Below are 12,888 nucleotides of genomic sequence, written 5' to 3' on the forward strand. Positions count from 1 at the left end.
TCAGGGAGATGCTCTGGGACATGAGGACCGCATTAAGTCATGCCTCAAGGCATGGAAAAGGCTAAGGAGGGACTGGGCCCAGATATCCTTCTGATGCCCTTGGGACGAGGCTGTGCGATAGGCTGTGTAGGCCAGGGTCAGCGCTGTCCTTTCGAAGTCCTCTTTCTTGAGGATGCCTGGGTGGTTGGAGAGGCTGGCGCTCAGCCGCCGGATGTCTGGGATGCTCTTGGGGATCACATCATTGCAGATGGTGCGGAAGTCCGAGGCCTTCCGCAGGGAGGAGAGCTCCTCGTCCTTGATGGAGATCTTCAGGTCAGGGCTGATCTCAAGTTCAGCCAGAAGGAACTGGGGGGAAACATGGGGTGTGGAAAAGCATGAGGCATTCGTTGTTGAAGACATCACTGGATTCATGATCACGTGCGTTCATGTAGGGAGGTGGCTTGCAAAGAGCTTTGGAATCAAGAGACCTGGGTCCGAGTCCTGACTTTCCCACTACCTGTGTAACCTCGGATGAGTCACCTAACTTCTCTCAGCCTCCTTTTCTTCCTCTGTGGAATGATTAATAACAACAATACTTCACTGGGATATTGTGAGGAGTAAATAAGACAAATATGAGTGACATCTATCACTGTGCCTGGTACAAAGCCACAATTAAGGGACACTTTGTTGTTTCTAGTGTCCCGAATCACCCCCTTCTCTCCTTCCTCCCTCCCACCCACCAAAGATCTTCTAAAGCGCAGACTGACTATTTTGGATAATTTAAAATCAGAAGCTGGGAATTAGAAGGATGCAGAGAATTGTGCTAGGAATTAAGTGTGCTACAGAGATTTGTCCTCATTTCTTGACTGTTCTTTAAGAGTAGGGGTGAGGTCTGTCATAGGCACCCCCTGCTCGGTGCCAGGCTCATATCAGGAACCTAACCAGTACAATTTAGACTGAGTCCTAACTCTCCCCTCTGTCTCCGGCTTCCCCCGGCTCTAATCCATCCTGCATGCTACTGTCTGTTATCTTCCTAAAACAGGTCTCTTGCTCTGACTCCCATATTCATGACCTGGCAGAGGCTATGCATTTTCCAGTTTGTTCCCCAAGGCAGGATTTGAAATCTTCTGCCTGGCTCAGCTGCTTGGCCATGGCAGGCTATCTCCTTCTTAGTCAGACAGTTCTAGTACATGCAGGATGTCAGAGGGCGTCCAGACAGGAGGGGAACTTTGGCGATCTTTGGAGTCCCTCATTTAACAGCTGAGGAGACTCAGGCCCAGGGAGAAATGGTGGCTTATGCAAGGTTACATAGCTGATGGGCGGCAGAACCAGAACTAAAGCTTAGGTCTCGAACCTGGAATTTTTTCACTGAACCAAACCAAGCGGCCTTGGGTAAATTTACCTGTGGTTTGGAGGAGAAATGGCGTCTTGGTGCCAGAGGTATGAGAGGCAGAGGGAGAGAGCCTTTGGGGCGGCCCCAGATTCAAAAATGGGGCTGTCACAGTATGAGGTTACTGAGACACAACTCCACTCAGACGATAGGTTTGGCATTGCCTGGGCACTGCTGGTGAGTCCTGGTTTAAAGCTCTGGCTGGGGAATATTGCCCCGCTCTGTTGCTTGGGTGCAGGTAGAGGCGCCTCTGGGCCAAGCCTAAATCTCTAATTTTGCCTCGACTAAACCCCTAATGCCAACCTTCCCTGGGACAGCATGCGGGAAAGGAGAAGGGGGTGCGAAGAACACTTTCCTCTGGGATGGGCAGGATTCCACTACCTCCACACACAAGTCTAGGCCAGTTCCCCGGGCAACAGAGGTCACTCATTTTCAGGGGCTCAGGTCACTTCTCCAAAAAATATAGAGAAGGAGCAATGCCTTTTGAGTTACTTGAGTGGCCCACTCTCCCCTCTGCCTACCTCATAGAGCAGCTCTACGTCCTCCAGGGAGCTCTGCAGGACGGGGTTCAAGGGCACCGACGAGGATCTCTTTGGCCGGTGGGCGGCAGGGAAGAGCACGGCTGAAAGAGAAAAAGAGTGAGCTCGCCAGGCTGCAGCGTGCACTGGCTTCTCCCGTGGGTGAACCCCAAGGTTAGCCATCCAGTCTTGAAAGTGACTGACTCCACGTGGTGGTGGAGCTGCGAGAAAAAGGGGCAGCTTCTTTAAGACACTTGGTTGTGATTTACCAGAAAACTGGGCAATAACTGTAAAAACTGGTGAGACCTCGAGGTAAGTAGGGCCCCCGGAAGTTGTGCAAAGCACAGTTTACGTAACCATACGTGACAGCTCTGCTTCTTGATAATGGCTCCCGTGGGCCATCAAGATAGTGTCCAGTGATGTCCAGAGTACTGTGTTGAAGAAGGGAACTGCATAAGCAAGGATTTCTATTAGAAGTGATAAGAATGAAACATCTTCAACGTAAAGGACACTGGTAGGCATCTCCCACCTCCCGGAAAAGCTGGTTGGCTGTGATATTGCTTTCTCTGTAATCCGTTTATTATCTAGCCCACCAGTTCCTCAGGGGCTTGGATCAATGTGCCTTCATGTTTATCCCTGTACAGCATAGCCTGGCAGGTTTCCAGGGTGCACACAAGGTGCAGTTGTTGGCAGACCGCATCCCTGCATTGATGGGGGCCTTGACGGGCAGAGGGGTAGCCCTGCTTCTGCAGACCATCTTGGGGGATGGAGCCTACAAACTCCAGAGCAATAGTTCCTGGCCCAGAATTTTAGCAGGATTTGTTCTCTTTGCCAGAAAAGTGCCCATTTCCCACAGAATCATAGATTTTAGGACTTGAGAAGGCCTTAGCCTCTGCTCACTCACAGCCTCTGCCTCTGGTCTCAGGTGGAGCTCAGGAGGGCGAGGCATCTCCTTCCTACTCCACAGGTTCACAACCTTGACCGTACATTAGAGTCACCCAGGGTGTGTGGGTCCCGCTCCAGTAGTTCTGATTTAAGTGACTAGGATGTGATTGAGACAGTAAACTTTCTGAAAGCTTCCTAGGTACTTCTAATGGCAGCCTAGGTTGCCAGTCAGAAGGTGCTTGACCCAAGCCTGTGTAGAAGGAGCTGTTCCTGCTGAGTGGATACTCCCGATTTAGCGCAATGCTTCTCAGCCTTGACTGTGCATTAGAGTCACCTGGGAGCTTTATAAACCTACACACCCAAGGCCGCCTCCCAGGCCAGTTCATGGGCATCTCTGGGGTGGATGTAGGCATCGGGACTTCTGACAGCTCCCTGGTGTTACAACGGGCAGGCAGTGTCCATAACCACTGGGTTACCCAGACCCACCACCAAGCAGCTGGTGCCCGGCTAGAATTCAGAGCTCATTCCCATCCGATGAGGCCTTATAGGGGCATCTGAAGAGACCAAGGCCCTCGTGTTCTCGGAGACGAGAGTGGCGGCACAAGGAGGGGCGTACTTTGACCCTACTTTCTCCTTGGTGGGAGGTGACACTAGGACCAGAACTGGTCCTGGACCAAGATGCGGCCTATTCCTTCTTACCATGAAACCCCTTTTCAAGCAACTCCTTTATGTCTTCTCTGTTATTGTGAAGTGAAAGGTATTGTTCCCTTTAAAAATATTCACACTGCAGCAGGTGAAGGGGATAGGAGGGAACACGGTCCTGGCACAGGGCCCTTTCTGCTGCCTCCCGGGAAGTTATTCAAGGCCAGACCTACACGCTCTTCACTCAATTGCTTCTCTGCGAACAGCTACTTCCTTTAACATGCACACCCCTGGTGGACCCCTAGTTCTCAAGAGTTGGGAAGAAAATACTTCCTGATGCAAAGCTGGGCTTAATAATGGAAATGTTGCTTCTAGGAGGCCTTGTTCTCATAATTTTTAAAATAATAACACAGTTTGGGGAAGATTGTTAAAAAACAATTCAGCCTCTGGACTAGGGCTGATCATTGCTTCAGAAAGTATATGTGGGGAGCACCGGAGTCTCACAGATGGACCCCTTCCCCCTTCTTCCCACCTTCCACGGGTACCCCTCACGTTGCTGTGGCTGCTTTGACGGTGTGTGTGTGTGGGAGGGGCTTTTATGGCCCTCTGGGCTGTGACGTGCAGCCAGCTCTGGGGCAGGCGTCTCGGCAGCTGCCCGTGTCTGACTTCCTGTGCATGAGGCTAGGTCTGGAGACCTGGATTCATCCCCACTGGAGATGCTGCCGGTGGTGGGCGAGAGATAAGCTGTGTCTTGCCCACGTCGAAACATTCAGGTAAGAAGTTAAACGACTAGCCACTCCAGATGTCCTTGTCCATAATGACAGAGGCCGGACCCTGCCAGAATGCAAATGACCCGACCAAGAGCTGACCAACTCCAAGAGGTACACACGCAGACCTTTAAACCAGACCGGCTCCCACGTCGTTAGAAGAGCGGCCCTGTGCCCCTAGGAAGCCTTTCCCTGGGACCCCGCCGTACACTGCTGTGCTCCTTCTCCATCTCCTTAATTCTCTTTTTATCTTCTTCTTGCATCCTTTCTATACATTTCACGTCTTGCTGTCTATTGCTGGCTCCTGGGAGGGAATGAATTTTATGCTTCTGACCTCAGTGTCTGCACAGAGCTCAATATATATACCGAGTGCAGTCTCAATATATATTTTGGAATGATTTTAAAAATAAACTAGGGGGCCTCCCTGGTGGCGCAGTGGTTGAGAGTCCGCCTGCCGATGCAGGGGACGCGGGTTCGTGCCCCGGACCGGGAAGATCCCACATGCCGCGAAGCGGCTGGGCCCGTGAGCCATGGCCGCTGGGCCTGCGCGTCCGGAGCCTGTGCCCCGCAACGGGAGAGGCCACAACAGTGAGAGGCCCGCATACCGCAAATAAATAAATAAATAAAAAAATAAACTAGGCATTAAAACAACAAAACAGAGCATCCCTGGAGACTCTCCAGTTCAGGCTTTGCTGCTTTTCCTTCCTTTCCCTTCTGCGCCATCTCCCAAATGTATGAGGTCATTTTAAGTTCGACTCCGTCCTCGCTGTGAGCGATTATAAGCGGCTCTGGGCGGCCCAGTCTTCGTGAGGCTGACAGTTCTGAGGCCTGAATCCTCCCGCTGGACAGCTGTTAGCAGCTGCACCCTCTCGGAGGGAGAAGGGAGAGAGGCGAACGGGGTGGGGAGGCCAGAGACGGGCAGAAGGATCCCACTCCCTCTTGGGCACCACCTGAGTGTGGAGCCTTGGGCAGGAAGGCTGCTGTGACAGTGTCGTTAAGATCACTGACTCTGTGTGTCTTCTGCCTGGTGTAAAACTAGGCCGATTTGTTTCTTCCTTTTTCACTTAACGCTCCACACCCAGCCCACGCTCCGGCTGTTTCTTCAGGTTGTGAACATGCCCACAAGGACCACTCGGTGTGATCAGGGGACTCCAGAGACTCCCCCATGGCCTTGCATGAAGGTCTGCTGCGCCGGCCAGCCTCGGGCAGGGGGGCCAGCCCCTCCTCCCCGAGCCCCCGGACTCATGAGCCTTCAGGGGACATTGTGAAACACTGGACCAACCCGCATGGAACAAAAAATTTACTTGCTAAAGTTCACGCCACATGCACTAATTTAGTTCAGGAACTGGATCCAGGGATTCACGTGTCTTAGCATGTTCTGTCCGTGTCTTCTATTGAGAGACGCATTTGGACCTCAGGCCAAAGTTGTTCAGATGTGGAGCCTGGACATCCTAACAGCTTATGAGCTCACTGTGGGTCAGTCAGCATGCTTGGTGCTTTCCTTATGTACCTTGTGAGGTAAACATTCACATCTCATTTTATAGATGAAGAAACTTGGAGGCTAAGAAACTTGCCCTTGGCCACCCAACTTGTTTGTAATAGGCCTGAGATTAAAATCCAGGTCTCAAGGGCTTCAAAACCCAACTGCTGTATTTAACATAGATAACCAACAAGGACCTACTGTATAGCACAGGGAACTCTGCTCAATACTCTGTAATAACCTAAATGGGGAAAGAATTTGAAAAAGAATAGATACATGTATAGGTATAACTGAATCACTTTCCTGTATACCTGAAAATATCACAACATTGTTAATCAACTATACTCCAATAAATAATAAAAATTAAAAACAAAACAAACAAACATACAAACAAAAAACCCCCAATCTCACCAATAGGGTGAACCACGCTATCTTTTTGTAGGTGCATCTGCCCCAAGACTGGGCGTTCTTCAGTTGTGTGTAACCACGGGAAGGATACACGTAGTTAGTTAGGAATGAATGAATGCATATGGTATAAAACATACTCTTAAATGAATCACACATATTTAAACAAATCTCTACCTTTGATTGATAATGTGATATACAAGGTCAAGTTATGATCATTCTCTTGCACTAATCCTCGTCTCCTTTGATCCCTCTTCGTTCCTTTGCAGTCACTAGGCAAAAGCACACCCCATCTCTTTACCTGTTCTGCACCTGGGTTAAGTGGTCTCACTTGAAATTCGTGATCGTTATTCTCAGGAGGGGCCCAAAATGCTGCCTGACCATTACCCGTCTTTCCTGCTTCCCCTCACTCTTATTTCAGCGTGAAGTGGATGATGATTTCACACCTCCTCCTTTCTCCTCAAACCAGTTACCGGCCTTGTGCCCAGGTCCTCTGACTTCCCTTCTGTTATTGTGTCCCTGCTCTCATCTCGAGCCAACTTGTCCCCGCGTGCACGAGGTCTCCAATAAAGTTGTTGCTCACCTTTCCACTTTTCTCTCCCACATCATTAATTTTCCCCTCTCTACCGATCTTTCAAGGCAGCATGAAAACACGTTGCTGCTGCTTCTTTAAAAAAAAAATCCCCCCTTGCTGGCCGCTCTTCCTTCCCCTCCGTCTCCTCACCTTGCAGACTCCTGGCCGCAGCCTGGGTCTCTCCCCTCTCACTAGCCACACTGACTTCGTACGGATGTTCTGCTGTGTATTTCCGGGCCTGACTTCTAGATATGCAGCTGCCTGCGGGAGAGTCTCCTTTTGCATTCGTAATAGTTGTCTCTCCTGATCTCCAACCCAGTCCCAACCCCTGCCATCCATCACACCTGCTCCGCACCTCCTGCTTTGTCTGCTGTCTTCCCATCTCTCGTAGCTGCTCAGGTCAAAACCTGGGAGTTGTCAGTCATCCTTGCCTTTTCTCTTTCTTTCACATCTCACACCCCACTAATCAGCAAATCTTGCTGGCTCTACCTTCAGAATAGATCTGCAATCTGGCTACTTCTTACCACATCCCAGCTAGCCTCCTGGTCCAAACCTTGAACATTTCTCCTAATGGTGTCTCTGTTTCCATCCTTGGCTGCCAACTTCATCCTCCTCATTGTATTCTTTTTTTTTTTTTTTTTGGCCATGCCACGTGGCATGTGGGATCTTAGTTCCTCTGCCAGGGGTTGAACCCGTGCCCCTGGCAGGGGAAGCGCAGAGTCTTAACCACTAGACCTGCCAGGGAAGTCCACCTCATTGTATTCTTAACACAGCAAGTAAAGCGATTCTGTGAAAACATAGGTTGGATGATGTCAATTCTCTGCCCAGAAACTTCTCTGGCTTTCCATCTCCCTCAGAGTAGAAGCCAAAGATCTTCAGATGGCCACCAGGTACTGCGCGACTTGACCTCTTACTACCTCTCTGCACTCATCTGCTATTATCCCCTGGCTCATGCCCCTCTAGCTGCAGGCCTCCTCACTGTTGCTTGAGCTCACCAAGCATGCCTCTGCCACAGGGCCTTTGAACTTCTGTTCCATGTGCCTGGAATACTCTTTCCCTGGAGACTGCATGGCTCACTCCTGTGTTTCCTTCAGGTCTCAAGTCACCTCCTCAGTGAGACCCTCCCTGACTCTCCTATTTAAACTTGTGACCCTTTATATCCTCTAGTCTGTCCCAACCTTATTGCCATCCAATGAACCAGATATTTTATTTCTATATGTGCTTATTGTCTCTTTCCTTTCACTAGGACGTCAGCTCACAAGGGCATGTGATTTTGTCTGTTTTGTTGATGCTGTATTCCCAGTGCCTAAAATCCTGCCGGTGACTGTTGAATGAATAAACAATCGCATAGAAACACATTCACTCTCCTTGTTACTCAACTCCATTGTTTTCAGAGTGCCTCACCAAATCCTTCTCTTTTTAACAGGGTGATTCTGGAACTTATTTGCAGTTACAGGTTCTGGATAATTATCAGAAAGTAGATGTTGTCTCCTGTCTCCATCACACCCTCCCTTTATCTATGAGGAACCCCTGTTTGGGTCTAGGAGAAACCGATTTTTTTTTTTTTTTAATGGAAGTATAGTTGATTTACAATGTTATGTTAGTTTCTGGTGTACAGTAAAGTGATCCAGACATATGTATATATACACACACACACATATATTTAGTTATACATATGTATTCTTTTTCATTATAGGTTATTACAAGATACTGAATATAGTTCCCTGTGCTGTACAGTAGGTCCTTGTTGTTTATCTAGTTTATATATAGTAGTTTGTAGCTGCTAATCCCAAACTCCGAATTTATCCTTCTCCCATGCCTTTCCCCCTTTGGTAACCATAAGTTTGTTTTCTCTGTCTGTGAGTCTGTTTCTGTTTTGTAAATAAGTTCATCTGTATCATATTTTAGATTCCACATATAAATGATATCGTATGATATTTGTTTTTCTCTGACTTACTTCACTTAGTAGGATAATCTCTAGGTCCATCCATGTTGCTGCAAATGGCGTTATTTCATTCTTTTTTTTTTTTTTTATTTCATTCTTTTTTATGGCTGAGTAGTGTTCTGTTGTGTATATATGTACCACATCTTTATCCATTCATCTGTCAATAGACATTTAGGTTGCTTCCATGTCTTGGTTATTGTGAATAGTGCTGCTATGAACATTGAACTGCATGTAACTTTTCAAATTATGGTTTTCTCCCGATATATGCCCAGGAGTGGGATTGCTGGATCATATAGTAACTCTATTTTTAGTTCTTTAAGGAACCTCCATACTGTTCTCCATAGTGCCTGCACCAGTTTACATTCCCATCAACTGTAAAGAAGGGTTCCCTTCATACCCAGAGAAGCTACTTTTAATTATCTCAGTCAAGGCTTGCACCTGCACCTGTCTTGCTCCCCAAGCCTTACCTCCTTCAAGCTTTCTTGCCCAGATGTACAGGCAGAAGCCTCCCTAAATGGAAGAGCCTATTTTTGCTTTGAGCCTGATCTTCTCTTTGACTTTTTATAACCTGGGATAAAAATCTCTTCTTCCCTCCCATCTCCCAAATAGGTTTAAAAAAACCAGAACAATATTAAGGCTGACCATGGTTTCCATGTAACTGTGCACAGCATCTGTACCAAAGAGCTTATTGGAAAGGATTCACACTGTAGACCATATCATACCAAAATACAACCATATTTTTAATGAATCAGTTGAAGCAACTCTATGGAAATGACTGTGGGTGTGGAAAGGAAAAGCTCTCATTTATAAAAAGTCTTTTGCCAGATCCTACTGATGTCATTTACTTTTTTTTTTTTTTTTTTTCCGGTACGCGGGCCTCTCACTGTTGTGGCCTCTCCCGTTGTGGAGCACAGGCTCCGGACGCGCAGGCTCAGCGGCCATGGCGCAAGGGCTTAGTTGCTCCGCGGCACGTGGGATCTTCCCGGACCGGGGCACGAACCCGTGTCCGCTGCATCGGCAGGCGGACTCTCAACCACTGTGCCACCAGGGAAGCCCGTCATTTACTTTTTTGCTCCTGAGCCAGCCCTTCAGAAACACAGTGATGTTCTGAGGTAGCCAGGACCTTGGCCCCGTGTGTTGGGGTCCCCTGGAGTGCTTCTGAAAGGGCTGCTGTGTGTTGGCTCCCCTTGGCCAGAATGTGCCACCGCCCAGGGGGAGCACCTGGAAGGGATGGAGGGGCGTGAGTGAGGACATTGAGACTCTGCCTCTGCAGACTGGGCTGGGGGAGTGAGATCCAGCTCTAAGCTTCCGGCTGAGGGATCTGGGGAGTGCTAAGTTCTCCCCCATCCTCCAGCTTTCTTACCTGTTAGTGGTCAGAATAACGCCTCCTAAGGCAGTGACCATGGAGTGAATGAGGTGGCCGCTTAGTCACGCTGGACCAGTGAGTCAGTTGACACTTACTGAAAACACCCACCCGGGGCCCTTCCCTTCACGGAAATTGACGACTGAAAACACACACAGCACTAAACTGGACACGTGAAGATGACATACATTCCACCACTGCAGGGCCACCCTTATGAAACTGCTTGTCAAAGAAATAACATATGTATTTAATAAAAATCAGATACTTATAGGAATTAATACGTGTATTTTTCTTTTTAAGACTGGCTAGTTCCCTGCAGCCCCCCCAGGCGGTGTGCCGGCAGGACCTGGGCGGGGCTGGGACTTGGGCCAGGTGTGTCCACTTCCCAGCAGCCTCGCTAACCACAGGTGGGTCCCTTGGTCTTAATCAAGGCGGTGGGGCTGGAGCAGCCATCCTGGCACAGGGAGCTGCCTCCCAGAGTGGAATCCTAGAGAGCGCCGAGGGAGAGGCTGGGAGAATGGTAGGAAAAAAAAAGATGTCCTGACGGCAGGGTGTATTCCTTTTGGGTTTATTTCCACACTTCTACCCGTGGAGGCAGGGGGTGGTGCTGGGGGGGATGGAGGAGGAGTTTTGTAGGGAGAAGTTGCCCTCTGACTGTTTCCAGAGGGAATTCTTCTAAATTAGGCCTAGCACTGGGGTGGGGGGCAGGGTTGGGGTAAGGATGCAGGTGAAAGGAACAGTTAATACATTTGGAAAAATTGGTTTTTCTCTGGGTGTGTCTCCCATTCCGTCATAAAAAAAGGGCAATTGTGTATTCCTTTTACGATTAGAAAAAAACGTTGAAAACGAAAAAAAAAAAAATCAACTACGTGGAAGACTTCTGATGATGGTTGGAAGGGCTCCGCATCATTTGTTGGCCCCGAACACTGATATGAATGGCTAATCCAGCACTTAACATCAGCTGCCTCACCATGGCCTCTGTTTCAGCTGTGTTGGCCTTGTGTCTTTATACAGATTGTTATCATTATTGGGGAGCAGACCCTCCCCAGTGAGGAGGGGTGCAGCCAGAGCAGCCGCTCTCAGGGCGTTGCTATAGAACCGATAGGTTTTCTGTTGAGAACCTCAGACTTTCTTTAATGAAATTTTTTCCTTTTTTAAGTGGTAGGTAATAGCTGACATTTATATAGCTCCTCATTTACAAAGCGTTTTATTTACATTTTTCAATATGACCCTCACATGACAACACAGTGAGGGTCAGTTTTTGTTACTGTTAATATGTTATCTGTTCATGAACTAAAGCTCAGAGAGGTTAAGTCTTCCCAGACATCACACAGCGAATTAGAGGCAGAACTTAAATCTTTGAGTTCCTTGCAGGATAGCTCATCGTGTGTCTATTGTGTTTATAGCCTTGTAACAAATCAAATCATCTCGTTTGGCTTTCTAACAGCCTGTGCGTTAAAGAGTGGATATTATCATCCTTTTTTAATAGGCAGGTTAAGGAAGGCCCCCAGTGTCACACAGGGTAAGTGGCAGAACACAGCGCCAAGGTCTCTTTGCTCTGTGCTTCCGAGTGTTGCCCCCAGAGTTTGTGCACATCATGAGCAGGGAGATGTGTGTGTGAGGGAATAAAAACCCTAATAAGTGCATTGGCTTTTTCTTTCCCCGGTTTCACATCTGCTCTGCGCCCCAGCTGGCTGTCCCTTCCTTCCCTGACACTCTCGTTGAGAACCAGGGGGCTCATCCTTTTGTTGCTGTGCAGTCGTCACCCTATTTTGGATCTCTGGAAACACCAGTGAGCCTGACTTCTTTTTCCAGTTCTTTCCAGGAGAGAGACCTCAGTTGACTTTAGGCAGTGGAGAGATCTCAGTTCAGATCAGTGTGGAGCAGTTAGCACTATTGGTCCCTTGCTTCCTAAGTGATAGACCCTCATTGACTGGAGGTGCCACCAGTGTCTGCCCACGGGAGCCATAAACGATGCCAGGCCGGCTCTGAGAAGCTGTGTCCCGAGAGCAAGGAAGTCGGCCGTGGGGAGCAGCCTTGCTGGGCTCCTTCCTTTCCGAGGGGGCTGGCCAGGGTGGTAGCAGCCGGGCAGACATGAGGGTGCTGAGGGGCTACTCGTCCTCTCCTGCTGCTGGACCAGCTCTCCCCAGCTGGAAAGATGCGTCCACTGCTGCTCAGGAAGCAGCGTGGAGCCCTCCACGTGGACACCCCACTCCCTCCAGGTAGCAGGCCTCTTGCCAGTCAGCACCCCCAGTCCCTTCATGTCAGTATCAGTCCTGAGCACCTGCTCTCTGCACGCCCTGCCCAGCTGCAGCAGCCTGGGGAGAACTCAAGGGAGTCTGTCCACATTCTACGAAGCAAAGATGACTTCCCTCTGGCCTGTCAGAAAGGGATGCTCTCTGCATTCTCCCCCTCGACCCAGTTCCCTCAGCAACTTTGATTTTTTTGGTGTCATTTCCCCCATCACCTTCTAATACCTTCTAGCATGTCAAGAGGCATAAAGCAATTGGCAGAGATGAGATAAAAGGAGGGTGCAGGGCTTCTAATTTCTTCCTGCTCTCTCCGTTCTTCCCCCCAAATTCCTAATTGTATCGAAGAAAGAAGAATGAGCATCAAACAAATAAATTAAAAGCAACTCACCCCTGCTCCACCTGTGCGACAGGGTGGCCTGAGCGTCGTAATACAACAGCAGAAGCAGCAACGTCTTCCAACACATCTTTTCCTCCAAAAAGGTGAAAAATCGCCCTCAGACCCAGTGGGACCCCAGGAGCTACAGGTATGCCCGTACTGGTCCTCCCAGTGTGACGATATCGTTCTTACCTCCCCTTCCTTTTCAGACCTGCAGAGGTGCCCTCTCCTGCCTCAGAAGGGTAGAGGCAAGGGCTGCCTCCTGGGGAGGACAGGAGCGGGACTTCTGTTAATCCTACTCTCTCTGGGATT

The 12,888-nt window shown here is 49.1% G+C and overlaps 1 protein-coding gene across 1 annotated transcript; it reads right to left on the reverse strand.

The window, feature by feature from the left end:
• Window positions 1-12,664, reverse strand: FAM180A (family with sequence similarity 180 member A). The gene is made up of 3 exons (XM_065883586.1): window positions 12,589-12,664; window positions 1,891-1,991; window positions 1-345 (listed from the first exon to the last, which is right to left on the reverse strand). Exons 1-3 carry the CDS (start codon window positions 12,662-12,664, stop codon window positions 1-3), a joined length of 522 nt encoding a protein of 173 aa, XP_065739658.1.
• Window positions 12,665-12,888: the final 224 nt, after the last annotated feature.

This window comes from Phocoena phocoena, chromosome 9 (assembly GCF_963924675.1).
Source record: "Phocoena phocoena chromosome 9, mPhoPho1.1, whole genome shotgun sequence".
In the NCBI taxonomy this organism is placed as follows: Eukaryota; Metazoa; Chordata; class Mammalia; order Artiodactyla; family Phocoenidae; genus Phocoena; species Phocoena phocoena.

Excerpts from the sequence above, each read along its gene's own strand:
- FAM180A (XM_065883586.1), bottom strand. The coding sequence starts at position 12,664 with ATGTGTTGGAAGACGTTGCTGCTTCTGCTGTTGTATTACGACGCTCAG. Across the intron at positions 1,992-12,588 it reads GTCGCACAGGTGGAGCAGGG|CCGTGCTCTTCCCTGCCGCC; the intron begins GTGAGTTGCTTT and ends TTTCTCTTTCAG. Across the intron at positions 346-1,890 it reads ACGTAGAGCTGCTCTATGAG|TTCCTTCTGGCTGAACTTGA; the intron begins GTAGGCAGAGGG and ends GTTTCCCCCCAG.